Raw genomic sequence first — 14707 nt, forward strand, 5'->3', positions numbered from 1 at the left:
TTTCTCTCTCTCTCCCTACCTCATGTGGCATTTTTATGTGTCCCTCTTGCTGTTGTTTTTGTTTTTATTCCATTAGATCATTTGAAATTCTATGCTAAGCAGTTGTTTCAGGTTTTTCTTTTTTTTTTTTTTTTTTTTAATTTTTTTATTTGCATATAAAATATGTGTGTGTGTGTGTTTGGGGGCGTATTTGAGAGTGTATGGGTAGCTGGTAGGAAGCTCCTAGTGTGGCATGTGGAAATTGTAACAATTCTTGAACAAAAATGCAGAAATGTTTTGTATTTTGTTGGAACTTGCAACCACTTTTAGCTTACAAGGCCCTGGCTTGGGTAAGTTATTAGGGTAGGCCCCTTAAAGTAGGCAATGCAAAATTCACATGCCACCAAATGTGGCAGTAACCCACTTCCACCCTTACAACCTAACATACCCGGCTTTATGATGCAATTGGTAGCACTTTTTATGGAGTTTCTACCTATTTCATAGCCCCCTGGTCGGTATACCTTTTAGTTTTTTACATTTTTTCTACCTTCTGGTTGTAAAAACAAAAGGTTCTTAAATTTCAATCAGTTTTTTTTACCATTTGGATGACTTACTAATGGAAATTTATGATTTTTTTCATACTGGGGATTATTTTTAATACATTGAAATAGCCTATAAGTTGTTTTAACCTTTTTTTTATTATTTATTTCCATTTAAATATCATAATATCACAAACAATTAATTAAATATTTATTGCTTCCTCAATTGCAATTAAAATTCAAGTAATTCTACGCAATTAACATTCCAAACTTTACACATATTCCCAATAAATAACATCTTTTTTTTTCCACCTGCCTCATAATTATGAGCTCTCCTGTGTGGTTTTCGTTTCGTTTTAATCTTATTAGTAATTAATTGAGCGCTTAGATTGGCATTTCGAGCGTAAAGCTTTTTGCCATTTAATTGTTATAATTTTTGTTCAATTTCATAAATTATAAATCATTAGCTCTCTACTCTCTTTCTACTCCAAATCAATATATGAATCGAGCAATTATTTCATGTTCTCCCATCTGCGGCATTAATTATTTCATTTTTGTGGCTTTCGTCTAATGAAATTGCAATAATAGCAATTGGCACAGTTTGCGAGCCGCTGCAATGACCTCACAACTGTTATCGTTTACTGGATTTTGGGTGTGAGGGTTTTGGGGGCACTTGGGGCATTAATCTTTATGCCTTCTGGCCGAGAAGGGAGGGACAACGGCGGTACAGGAGTCGTAAAAACCAACTAACGACGGTCGACGCGCTATGGGTCCGAGTTTTGTGTTCCAGCCAGGATCCATAAACCCGACTCGCCAGGTTGCCTGAGTACTCCTGCCCCGTATCCTGCCCCTCCTGACCATTATTCTTACTTCCTCTTGTTTGTTTTAAATCTGGGAATATTCATTATAGAGTTTTTAATAAATTTTTCAAAATATATGCAAGTTCTTCCTGGGTTTTTAAATGGTTTGATGCTTAATCTTTTAAAACTATCTGTTTTAATAAAGGTACACACTTTATTAAATACTTTTAAGCAATATAAATTACAATAAATAATAAAAATAAATATTTTTTCATAAATCCTTTTAGTTTAAAAGTTCCTTTTCACTTTGGGGCCCCACGTTGGGCGCCAATCTCAAAGCATCTCTGTGTGCTATGGGTAATCATGCTTTCTGCTATGATGCTGTCTCTGTAGTCGCTGTACGATACCCGGTACTCCTCCTTAAAGAGCCCATAGCATAATAAAGCCCAGGGTACATCCCCTAGTTGATCCTTTATGTTGGCCAGGACCTTTTCGGGCTATTTGCCTGCGAGGCAGGAGCGAGGAAATGGCAAAAAGACAAATAAAAAATTTTGCGCTTTGCTGCTCGCTTTGCGTTTGGCATCTGTCAAAATGGCAGTCAGGTTTTGGGGCATGGTGGTGCTGGTGGTGGGTGATTGTCAACGAGGGGGAGGCAGGTGGTGGTGTTTTCAGGGGATGGTGGCCTGATGGGTGCCGTTTTCTGTCACGCAAACGTTTGAGCGGCAAATGACGATGTCGTTTGGCTTTCCCCCCAACCCTCCACCACCTCCCTACACCAAGCTACACCCCCCTATTTGCCACCACCCCGCGGACGTTGTCTGTTTATAAACGAGTTTTGCATTAAAATTTACAACAACAGCAACAATGGCAGGCAAACGCACACTAAAAATGGAGACATCAACCGTGGAAATTGTGTGTGCCTCGGTGTCTGTCTCTTGTGTGTGTGTGGCAGGTGAATGTACCCGTTCTTGGCAATGACAGTACCCCCTTACCACCTACTCTTTCCGGGGCCCTCCCCCTTTTGCTATTCCTTTCACTTCCTTGCGCTGATTTGTCAGGACATCAAAAAAAAAAAAGTAAGGAAATATAAATGTTATGACTTTAATGGCGGGGGCGGAGTGGAAAGCTAACCGGGAAATGAAACAGTTTTCCTCTCAGGGGAGTAGGGGTGCCCCGCAAATCAACAGATTGCCAAACGAGACAAAAAAAAAGGACACACACTCCTCACAAACACCTCAAAATATAACATTACTGTCCTAAAAAACCCGAAAAGGCAAGTTAATGTAGTGAAAAGTTTTTAGGACTTAGTCTAAGGGCTAAAATAAATGAAGGCCTGGAAAGCCCCAGAAATATAGGCCATTTAGGAATGTAGTTTTGTTATGAGTATTACTAAATATAAGCACCAAGGAGTGGCTTTTATTTGCTTTTCAATTGAGAATAAAAAGGTAGAAGAAGCTTCTATTCCCTAAAGAACATCCTCTTAACTCTTTCTAATCTGCTCTAAAACTCTTTTTCTAAATAAATCTTATTTTTTACCATAAAAAAGCCACATTTCTAGACAAAAATACCTTAATTCTATCAATAAAATAAATCTAAAAACCTTAGAATCTTTCAATTTAAGAGCGCCCTTTAAACCCAATACTCCATCACCCTCTATTTGAGGAATACAATGAAAGGCATTGTGTTAAGAGGAGCCCTTCAAATAAGTGTTACTCCAATGAGTTCTGTTTTAAAACTGTTTTTATTTCACACACTTCTCTTACAAGAAAGATACATGAAAATCTTAAATCTATTTAAAACTACTTATCAACGGACTGCTCGCTGACATGCTATGTGACCCTTTCTTAAGTGCCTCAAGTGCACCACATAAACATTTGGTTAGACTGCAGGAGATCGTCTTTCAAACCATGCTGTTAATCACTTATTCACATGGGTCCGATCTCCTACATTCTATGTTAGGAATTTTTATCGTGTTCAATGCTTGAACATTCTGCAAAGGGCCACAAAAAAGGTGTACATTTTGGATATTTTTAAATTTGTTTTCTTCAATATTAGAAAACTATTATTATTTTAATTGTTCGATGACAATATGTCGTTAATTATATCATTCTATTACATATTTTTAAATATTTTAACATTGTTTAAGTTATTTTATTAGCTCCCATGTTCAACTTAATGTTTGAACATCCTGCAAGGGGCCACAAAAGTGCTTGACTTTTGTTTACATTTTTAAATGAATTATTATTTTTGTTCGATTTTTTAGTGGACTGTATTTTATATATATTTTAAATTTTTGATTTTAGTGGACATCTTGAAAACTTTTTTTAAATTAAAATTAAATTAAAGTTATAAAACCAAAAAGAAAACAAAACTTGCCGATGACTATAATTGCTGATGTTGTTTTGATGCTCTTGCCGATGCTTTTGTTTCCGTTGTTGCTTTGGCTGCTGTTGCTCCTGATGTTGCTGTCGCTCGAATGTTGCTTCTGCTTGGGGTGCTGCTGCTGCTGTGACTGATGTTGCTTTTGCTGGGGTGCTCACTGCTGCATTGGCTGATGTTTTTTAAATTTTTCGATGTAGGGCCTCGGATACGCCAACACCTCTTGGGGGGAAACAACAGTTTTTTTTTTTTTTTTTTTTTGACTACGATTTTAAACTGGTCTCTTTTTGGGCCAGATCGAAGCCTTATTTAATGCTCATTGGCATTTTTATTTATAATTTAATTTTCTGTGTTCCTTACCTCTTGGGGGGAAACAACAGTTTTTTTTTTCCTGACTACGATTTTAAACTGGGATCTTTTTTGCCCAGATCGCAGCCTTATATTATGCCTATTGGCATTTTTATAATTTAATTTTCTGTGTTCCTTACCTCTTGGGGGGAAACAACAGTTTTTTCCTGACTACGATTTTAAACTGGGATCTTCTTTGCCCAGATCGCAGCCTTATTTTATGCCTATTGGCACTTTTATAATTTAATTTTCTGTGTTCCTTACCTCTTGGGGGGAAACGACAGTTTTTTTTTCTGACTACGATTTTAAACTGGGATCTTTTTTGCCCAGATCGCAGCCTTATATTATGCCTATTGGCATTTTTATAATTTAATTTTCTGCGTTCCTTACCTCTTGGGGGGAAACAACAGTTTTTTTTTTTTTTTGTTTGACTACGCGATTTTAAACTGGGCTCTTTTTTGCCCAGATCGCAGCCTAACCTGAGTCTCTTACCACAGGGGGGAAAACGTCAGGGTGTCCCGAAGGACCACATGATAAGAGGAGCCCCTTATAATAAGGTGTTACTCCAATGAGTTTCTTTTTAAAACTGTTTTTATTTCACACACTTCTCTTACAAGAAAGATACATGAAAATCTTAAATCTATTTAAAACTACTTATCAACGGACTGCTCGCTGACATGCTATGTGACCCTTTCTTAAGTGCCTCAAGTGCACCACATAAACATTTGGTTAGACTGCAGGAGATCGTCTTTCAAACCATGCTGTTAATCACTTATTCACATGGGTCCGATCTCCTACATTCTATGTTAGGAATTTTTATCGTGTTCAATGCTTGAACACATTGTGCATTGGTCTAAAATGCAAAAGAAATCCAAGTGAATTTTTGGCTCTATGGCCTAAACCAATGGCAATTTGCCTGGCTTAATAAACTGGCAGCAGCCAGGCCAGGAATAGCCTAGGGGCCAGAGACTGAACTGAACTGAACAATTGGCCGAAACGAAATCGACTTACTGGCCATCTCGTGAACCCGAGGCCATGCATCAAACCATAGGGCCACCTCCACTACTTTCGGCCACTTTCAGCATCTCCGTCAGCACTTCTACTGCTTTTTTTTTCAACTTTTTTGTGATATGCTTTCTATTCTGTGCACTGGGCTGGTGTTTTGGTTTTTATGGTCAAAAAGGAACTGCGGCAGTTTTTGGCATTTGCCATCAGTTCACACGAATACCGGACGCACCAACTCCGGCTCGCACACAATTACGCAGGAATATGTATACATATACACTCTGGCAGGACAGCTGTGTGTGTCATGTGCAGAGCCATAAATCATTTATTTGAAAATTGCTATTGTATTGCGGTTTAATAGCATGTGATCATCATCATCATCAACAGGCGCAGGGACACCAACTGGCACTGAGAAAAATTATACTAGTCCTTAGGTAACTTCTATGAGAAGCGTGGAGAAGGGCTTAAAAGATACTTGACACAGAACATAACATATCTTTTATTTTTGTTTCGATCAGGAGAGCATTATACAACAATTCAGTAACTTTCTGGAGGTTTCTTAGTATTCCTCACTCTTTCTTCTTACGGATTTAGATCAGCAAAAACACAAACATATTCTTATTAACGCTCACAAATATCTGCTCGACTTGGGGCAGTAGGCAAAGCATGTGAGTGTCTCCTCGGTGATCAGGAAGTGAACTGCCACCCAGTGCATAACTTGTTCAATCGCACACACAAACAGTCCCACATAGATGAACAGAGCGAAGATGATAGCCTGGGGATGATTACCGCGAGATACATGAACAATAGCCCGAATTTGAAGTAAGAAATTATCGAAGAAATTCGAAAGAGCCACTCCTGCCCAGGGTACCATCGCCATGAAGCACAGTTTCGGGAATCTTCGGGGTAGGCTGGATGGGATCAGGCTACTGGGCGCCATTGCCAAAGTGGTTAGTACCATAGCATAGACAAGAAGTGGTCCGAATGGTGGATAATCGAACTCCACGGTGGTCAACTGCTCGCTGAGCTCCAGGTGCAGGGTGACCCTCGGAGCAGCTGCAATTGCGGCAAGTAACGCGGACGCGTATGCGATTTGATTAAGTTTTTGAAAATAAGCCATAAACATGTTGAAGATAAAACGTAAGAACTTTGTTTTTAATTTGGGATTATTCGTTGAGATTTTGTTGGACGATTTCGGCACTACAGATTCAGTTTCAGAACTGGATAGTAGATCTCGAAATGTATCCGAAAAGATACAACTTTCCTAGAGCCTACTTGTGGGTACTATTCTCTATTATTTGAAAAGCAAAGTATGTTTTTGAAAAATCGTAGAAATCGCAGTGTGTGTGTGGGGGTCAGAGGTCAGGGAGTGGAGTGGAGTGGAGATGGTGTGGACTGGAGAGCTAGTGGCATGCCCCAATATGCCCATTAATTATAATGCCGCACTGCGAGCAAAACGAATGTTTGAGGGGTCTCGACTGACTTCCTTTTTTGCCGCCCACTCCCCCTGTGTGTGTGTGGCAGGCCACGCCCTCTACCGCCCATAAACACACATATACAACCATAGAACATATGCCGCACATTCACCACCGCCTTTGTCGCTCTTCTCTTTCTCTTTCGGTTTTTATTTTTTTTTTTTTTTTGTGTGTTGGTTGGTTGTTTGTTGGTAGCCTGTGTCGTGTTGTGGCTGTGATTTTGCTGCTTTTCCACCGATTTTCCATCGCTTTTCTGTCGCTTTTCCAACGCGTAGGGTATAACGAGGTCATTTGGCAATATACCAACACAAACAAAAATTATGTTATTGGTCAATGTATTTATGAGTGCGCCAGGATGGTCAGGATACACACACATACGTATGTATCCTTGCATATATGTAGGTATTACTATGCCTGCTACTGCTGGTGCTCCTCCTGCTGTTGCTCCTCCTGCCTTTTGCGAAAATTGCACGAAAATTGGAAATTTATTGCCCAGCAAGATAGTCGGGGGGGGTGGTATGCCAACATGCGCTAATGACATTGTGCTGTGGTTTGTCACCACCACCTATTACGGCCCCCCTACTGACCCACCCACCCACACACACACACACAGCCACACCCTTTCCCTTCGCAGTTTTGGTCATTTGATTGGGGAATCTTGCAATTCCCTAGAATTCTTTGTTAAACCATCGCATTCTCATACAAATTCCATCAGAATTGCTATTACATTTTGGCCAAATTGTTCTCGAACCATTGGCTATTTTATTACTCAATTCAAATGAGCCAATTTTTGCGAGACAAGTCTGGTATTCTGGTTTATTGGCCAAGATATTGGAAAAGGTGCAAGAGGTAGAGGTAGTCTCGAAGGACCAAAAGTTCAGAGGACCTTACCTTTTGTTTTTAAACTAAGGGGTATTGAAGGCTTCTTAACTCCAGAGACACCTAGTTTTCAAATTGTTTGCTTTAAAAAGGCGTGACTATCTCCGATTAGACACAGTTTCTGCCTCTCAAAGCGGATCTCCCGCCAGTCTCCCGCCAGAAGCAAAGTCACGATGCACCTGGCTGGCCTGACAGTCTGGCTGGGAATACTAACTGGGCTACTGCTATGTAGTGTCCCCCATCGTCTGCCCAAGTGGGTGGTGCCGTTAAAATATCGCCTCAACATCCTGGTGCGGGTCAATCAGCCCTATCAGCCCTTCGAGGGCTCTGTGGCCATCAGTATGGTAGTGGAGAAGCCCGTTAAAAGTTTTCAGTTAAATATCCAGGACCTTGAGATCCATAGAACCAAGAGTCTTACGTTGACGATGAAAGGGACTGTGAAATCCCAAAAAGTACCCATCTTATACGTAGAGTTGAACGAGAAATCGGGACGGATGACCATTACTGTCCAGACGGCACTTGTGGTGAACTCCACCTATGTCCTGAAGATCTTATTCAACAGTGTCCTGCGACGGGATAACATCGGACTGTACAGTAGCTCCTATGTGGACCAGAACACCACGTTGACTCAGTGGATGGCGGCCACACAATTTGAGCCGATCTTTGCCCGGCAGGCCTTCCCCTGCTTCGATGATCTCATGTTTCGGACACCGTTTAGCATTACCGTGGGTCATCCGGCCCAGTTCCGAGCACTCTCCAACATGCCAGCCACAAAGACTACACGTCAGTGAGTATTCCCTGCCAGGAGTTGCCCTGCCAGGAATATCTGTCACAATACTCTCTGTTAACTTCCAGTCCCAAGTTGAAGAAGTTTGTGTGGACTTCGTTTGCAAAGACTCCGCCCATACCCACCTACCTGGTGGCCTTTTCGATCGCCAAGTTTGATGTTCCCGGCTCCACCAGCCTGGAGCGTCCGGACTGTCCCATCAGCACCTGGACCCGGCCGGATGCCCTGCCCCAAACGAACTATGCCACACAGACGGCGCCCCTGTTGTTCGCCTTCTACGAGGAGCTCTTTGGCATTCAATTGTACTTCTCCAAGATTGATCTGCTGGCCCTGCCGGACTGGGCGCACTGGGCGCGGGAGAGTCTGGGTCTCTGGACCTTTGCCGAGGCGGCCATTCTCTATGACAGCCAGCGTAGCTCCCTGGCGGACCAGCAGGCTGTGGCCCGGGCGGTGGCCATAGCAGTGGTGCAACAGTGGTTCGGCAATCTCGTCTCCATCACCTGGTGGCATGAGCTCTGGCTGAAGAATGCCTTTGCCTTGTACTTCTCCACCTTCGGAGTGGATACCTTAACGCCCGAGTGGGAGTACAAGGAGCGATTCGGTTTGCAGTTGTATTTCAGTGTCCTGGAGACCGATTCCTACATACACACGGATGTGGTGGCCACACCGGTGCCGAATGAATCGCACATCTGGACGGCTATCCATGAGAGTGGGGAGCGGAAGGGGGCCGTTCTGCTGAGCATGCTGCACCACATGGTGGGCGAGGAGGCGTGGAATGCGGGCGTTAGGCGCTACCTCACCATAAATGCCAATCAGAGCGCCTCGGCGAAGGACTTTTGGGAGGTCCTACAGCTGCTGGTGGACCGAGACGGTCGCCTCGGTAAAGGACTCAACGTCACCCGGATTATGGACAGTTGGCTCAGCTATCCGGGCTATCCTTTGTTGACCGTCACACGCAGCTATGGCCAGAAATCGGCCCTGGTGGAGCAGAAGAGGTTCCACATCAGCCCCCATCAGCCGGACCGGGAGATGAGTCCCGTCTGCTGGTGGATACCGCTCACCCACACCTGTGGCAGTTGCAACGACTTCAACAGCTCGGTGCCACGTCACTGGCTGACCTGCACCCTGGCTGGCAACACCAATCGACCCATTCCCGTCCGGATGCATGATGTGGTAGCGGGTCCCACGGACTGGCTGCTCCTCAACATCCGGCACTCGAGTCCTTTGCGCGTCAACTACGATCTGCGGAACTGGGAGCTCCTCAACCAGACCCTCTCGAATCCCGAGACCTTTCGCTCCATTCATCGCGTGAATCGCGCCCAGCTGGTGGATGACATCCTGAACTTTGCCTGGAGCGGAGTGATGGACTATCATATGGGATTTGGAGTGCTCGGCTTCCTTGAGCACGAGGACGAGTATGTGGTGTGGGATGCCACGGTCGCCAACTTCGAGAAGATCAATAATGTGGCCAAAAGACATCACAACTATAACATCTTCAAGGTGATGTTGCCTCTAAAGAGTTCCGGGGGGAGTTCCATCCTAATAACGTAGTAGTTTTCAGACTTTTATACGGAATTTGGTCCGGCGGCAGTTCGATAAAGAGCTCTCCGAGAATCGGACCATTAATAAGGAGGAGAAGATGTCCCATCGACCGGTTATCCTGCAGTTATCCTGTCAATATGAACTGCCCGCGTGTCTTAGTCTGGCCCGAAGGGAATTCGCCCGAATAAGTGCCACACCGTCGCACAGAAAAGACGGCTGGATGAGTATTCGGGAACAGGAGACCGTATTCTGTACGGCCGTACGCTTTGGCACGGAGGCCGATTGGGGTGTGGTCGATGGTCTCTATCAGCGTTCCATCTTCGCCGCCGAACAGGAGTCCTTGCTCTCGGCCCTGGCCTGTTCCCGCAACATATACTACCTGGAACGTTCCCTCAAGTGGACATTTCAAAGTGTCGGTGTTCGGAAACAGAATGCGAAAAGAGTTTTCCGGGCGATTGTCTCCAATCCACTGGGATATCGAATAGCCACCGAGTATGTCTCCAAAAATATCCAACTTATAAAGAACTTGTAAGTCCTTAAAGGTTGGTATGTGGTTTTCAGGATTATTTATTTACTTTTTTCCCCCAAAAAAGTTGCAACAATTCAACCAACAAAGTTGTGGACTTAATGATGCCTCTGGTGGAGAATCTGGTAACGGAAAGTGAACTGACATTCCTGGAGAAGTTCCTAACCGATAAACTAAAGGATATGGTGGGGATTGGAACGATGATCAAGTTACTCCTCGAACTGGGAAGCAATAATATTCATTGGCATCGCAACAAATACGAACCGATGCTGAGTGCCATTAGGGATATATCGAATTGGAAATATCAAAATAGTTCCTTATAATCTATAATCTATAGGATCTATCGTTAAAATAATAATATTTCTTTTTTCGACATTAAACTCTATTCTATGTGACATAACTGGTGATGGTTTGGTCGGTTTGCAGTGGCAATTAGTGGAGCTGCATATCTGCTCCTGCCAGTTGGCATTTTCCAGTTTGTGCATCATTCAGTTGCGCCACGCAGTTGCAGTGGCAAATGCGCATTAGCAGGCCACACGAGGCAGCCAAGTGACAACTGACAATTGACAACCGACAACGACTGACGACTGCCAGATGATGAGTGTGTGGCATGAACAAGGGCGGTGGCAAGACTAGGAGGCACTATCTATCGGACTACATACACATGTGACACCCATGCCACCAAAAGGGGTGGAGGGGGCGTTGCCTTAAGGCGCTTAGTTTCAGACTCCTGGGCCCTAGGATCGAAAATGGTTATGCAACTGCAGTTCTCTGTGAGGTTCTATGAGGTTTTTGCTGGGTTTTCCCTTAGTTCTGTGGCTTTTCGGCCATACAGAGAGAGAAAAAAAGGGTTTCTTATAAAGTTTAAAGTTTATGTGATAGAGATTCAAAAATTCTCTTCTATAGCTTTCTGTTTTAGTGACGAAAGCATGCGCGAATTATAAAAAAACTATTTTTAAGCTCATCTAGTCCTATGATTTTGAAGAAAATGTTTTTAAAATCTTAAAAATATGTTATTCTAATATTCTACACTTAAAAAAACTTAATACAAATTGATAAGGAGTTTTTTTTTACATATATTGCCAAAAATGAGACTTTATTTTCATTTTTTGCTTAAAAAAATCATTAAAAACTAAATTAGATTTTAAAATGAATATTTTTGAAACTTAAAACTCGATATGTATTCATTTCTCTCAGTGTATACATATGGCAAGTGGAAATATCATCATCATTAGCATACTTTTCGGGGGAGTGGGTGGACGATGGTGACTATCATTGCTGCCATTGTATGGGAAATGTGTGCGTGTGTGTGTGTGTGTGTGTGTGGGATTTCAGAAAATGGCATCAAATTCAGCGGCTAATTAGCTTCTTATTTGCCGTTGTTCGCTTTTAGCCATTTTTCGCTTTTAGCCATTTTTAGCCATTTTTCGACACCAAACAAAAACCTAATGAGCTCTGAGTCTCAAATTTCTCTGGTATTAGTCCTTTTTTCCTCATTTATTCAAAGGATACCAGGACTACCAGGACTTCCAGGACTACAACAACAAAAAATGGAATGAATGAATGCAACTGTAATTTAGAATTCTCTCTTTTTCTCTCTTTAGAAAAGGGAGGAGGAGGAGGAGGTCAGAGGTCAGTGGCTAGCCAAGCGTCAAACGTTGGCCAAGAGAGACTCTGTATTTACATGTTGTTGATTTGCAGTAAGTTACTTCCTTCCTTCCTCTACATCTATTTTGTTCTTTTCTCCATTGTCCGTTGTCCTTCGTCCTGTTTGGCCAGCCAAGAATCGACTTTTGTTGCCCGGCCATTTGACTGTCCTGCCTTTTGTTCGTTTTTGGCCTATTGTTTTTAGCCTTTTCCATTATTTAAATGCAATTTTAGATGCCTAGAGTCCGCCTCAGTCCTTCTGTTTATGGCAACTATTTCTTTGGACATTCAATATGCCAGAGGATCCTGTCGCCATCTCTAATCCTTAAGAGAGGAGGTGGAGGTGGAAGAGAAAAAAACAAGCCAGTGAAGCCCTTCAATCTCACTACGGGTTGTATTAATTACAACTCATCCTTTTGTGGCAAGAACTGCACTTGCAACTGCCACTGCCACTGCCACATTGTAACTCTGCCACATATACATATACATATGTATACTGCCTCACATATACTCACCAAAAATTGCATCAAATTAATTGCCATTCATAATCAATGAGCTAGAAAAAATAAATTGAAATTTAATTGAAATGTTGCATTTTGTATGAAAATAAATTAATATTTAAGAGGTAAAGAGAATCATAAATAATAAACAGGTCAAGGAAATAAAAACTAAAAAAAAAGAGATGGCAATTAGCGCCAGAGAGATGAAAAAAAATATTATTACGGTTGGACAGGTCCTTGTTTTTTCTGTTTTTAGTGGTTTTTGGAATAAAAATATTGTTTTTTTTTTGACTTTTTTAAGAATCTATAATGGATTAGTGGTAAATATGAATATTTAGACAATATTTTTCATGTTTAGACTTGTCTTAATCATGTTTTGGTTCTTGTTTCTACTTAAGGATTCATGTTTGGTCTTGTCTTAACTTTCAAAAACCAGGAATTAATGGTTTAGTAGATGATATGAATAGTTATAGCACATTTTTCATGTTTAGACTTGTTCTAATCAAGTTTGATTAATGTTTAGTCTTGTCCCAACTTGCACAAAGCATGTTTGTGCTTATCCAGTCTCTGTTTAAGAATCTATAATGAATTTGTAGGTTATGTGACTATTTATACCACATTTTTCATGTTTAGACTTGTCTTAATCATGTTTTTACTGAGAGATTCATGATTAGACTTGTCCTAACTTGTCTTGAACCTGCCCAAATCATGTTTGTTCTTGTCCAGTTTCTGTTTAAGAATCTACAATAGATTAGTGAGGTTATGTGACTATTTATACCACATTTTTCATGCTTAGACTTGTCCCAATCAAGTTTGTTCATGTTTCTTATGCTTAGTCTTGCCCTAAACTTGCCCAAATCATGTTTGTTCTTGTCCAGCTTCTATTTAAGAATCTATAATGGATTAGTGAGGTTATGTAACTATTCATACCACAAGTTTAGACTTGTTTTTCATGTTAAGACTTGTCCTAATCAAGTTTGATGCATGCTTAGTCTTGTCAATTGCACAAATCATGTTTGTGCTTCTCCAGTTTCTGTTTAATGATCTAAACACACCCTTAACCCTTATCCCCCACCCTACCCCCCTCCTTCCATAACTCCACCATTTGTCACACAAACCTGTTGCCCATTTCGCCCCAAGGGGAACCCCAAAATCTGGACCAAGTCCACTCCCAACCATTAGCCAAATTGTCAGTGTGACCTTAAAAATTCATCCAAAATACTCTCGTTGTGCTTTGGCTTTGGCTTTGGCCAATTAATCCATCACAATTAGAGCCAGTGGTTTGGGTGGTGCAACTATGTATGCCACTGTTGATTGTGGGGGGGGGGGGGGGGGGAGGGGGAGGATGGTGGTTTAGCAACCACAGTGCACTCTGCCTCTCTCTCTCTGTCTGTCTCTCTGTCTGTCTGCATTGATTGACTGAACAAGACTGAACAGGACTGAACAGGACTGGACTGGTCTGGCAAATACCAGAAAGTTGCAAAAAAAAACCAACAGAATACCGTTATGCGAATGTGTAGATGCGGATGTTGAATGGTCCTCCATGGCAGATGCCTCCTTTTCTTCTTGTTTGCTTTTCTGATTATCGTAGCATTTATTTTTTCTCTCTCTCTCTCTTTTCTCTTTCCTCCCTCTTTCTTCTGAACATGAAATGTAAAAATATTATTTCAATATGCAACAGAAAGTGCATACTCTGTGTGTGTGTGTGTGAGGGGGTGGCAACTCTGAATTTGAATTGTTCTTTATATATTGTTTCCACCCTATGATACCCTATAAGAGGGGTACAATGGGTATGATGGAGTAAGAAGACTCCTTCTCTATGTTTTTTTTACTTTTTTTCTTAAAAAGACTAAAGTTTGAACAAAAAACTGAGTAATATTCTGAGGGGTGGCAACTCTGAACTTAAATTTTTTATTATATATTGTTTCCACTGTAGGATACCCTATAAGAGGGGTATAAGGGTATGATTAAATAAGTATAAGTATTATAATTATTATTTAAATTTTAAAATATTTATTTTTTTTATGAAACATAACAATAGGTACCTCCTAGTCACATAACCTCACACTTTTCACCATTTTTGCTGCTCTGTTAACGCCATTTTGTTGTTTAATGGCTCAGAAGTTTGTTTGCCACTCCAGGACTCTCTTTTTTTTTCCCCCCATTTTCAAGTGCCAGATGAGTAAGTCAGCTGCAGGATTACGGAGAAAAAAAAAATAGCCAGAATGCCAGGACATTTTAATATTTATTAATTTACGGCTTGTTTGTTCAGCTCTTCACTGGAGCATAGCTATCCGGTGG

The 14707-nt window shown here is 41.6% G+C and overlaps 3 protein-coding genes across 11 annotated transcripts in view; 2 read left to right on the forward strand and 1 right to left on the reverse strand.

Annotated features, from left to right (window-relative positions):
• LOC6504118 overlaps nucleotides 1-14707 on the forward strand; it is an 86613-nt gene that overhangs the window by 31345 nt on the left and 40561 nt on the right. The window lies entirely within an intron of this gene.
• On the reverse strand, nucleotides 5523-6312 carry LOC6502499. The gene has a single exon (XM_001964179.3). The coding sequence runs from the start codon at nucleotides 6174-6176 to the stop codon at nucleotides 5679-5681; it is 498 nt and encodes a 165-aa protein (XP_001964215.2). The 5' UTR covers nucleotides 6177-6312; the 3' UTR covers nucleotides 5523-5678.
• LOC6504116 (aminopeptidase N) lies at nucleotides 7547-10654 on the forward strand. Its single transcript, XM_001964180.4, has 4 exons — nucleotides 7547-8191; nucleotides 8260-9691; nucleotides 9753-10261; nucleotides 10327-10654. Exons 1-4 carry the CDS (start codon nucleotides 7578-7580, stop codon nucleotides 10580-10582), a joined length of 2811 nt encoding a protein of 936 aa, XP_001964216.2. The 5' UTR covers nucleotides 7547-7577; the 3' UTR covers nucleotides 10583-10654.

The sequence above is a fragment of the Drosophila ananassae genome, chromosome XL, assembly GCF_017639315.1.
Source record: "Drosophila ananassae strain 14024-0371.13 chromosome XL, ASM1763931v2, whole genome shotgun sequence".
In the NCBI taxonomy this organism is placed as follows: Eukaryota; Metazoa; Arthropoda; class Insecta; order Diptera; family Drosophilidae; genus Drosophila; species Drosophila ananassae.

Excerpts from the sequence above, each read along its gene's own strand:
- LOC6504116 (XM_001964180.4), top strand. The coding sequence starts at position 7,578 with ATGCACCTGGCTGGCCTGACAGTCTGGCTGGGAATACTAACTGGGCTA. Across the intron at positions 9,692-9,752 it reads ACAACTATAACATCTTCAAG|ACTTTTATACGGAATTTGGT; the intron begins GTGATGTTGCCT and ends AGTAGTTTTCAG. Across the intron at positions 10,262-10,326 it reads ATCCAACTTATAAAGAACTT|TTGCAACAATTCAACCAACA; the intron begins GTAAGTCCTTAA and ends CCCCCAAAAAAG.
- LOC6502499 (XM_001964179.3), bottom strand. The coding sequence starts at position 6,176 with ATGTTTATGGCTTATTTTCAAAAACTTAATCAAATCGCATACGCGTCC.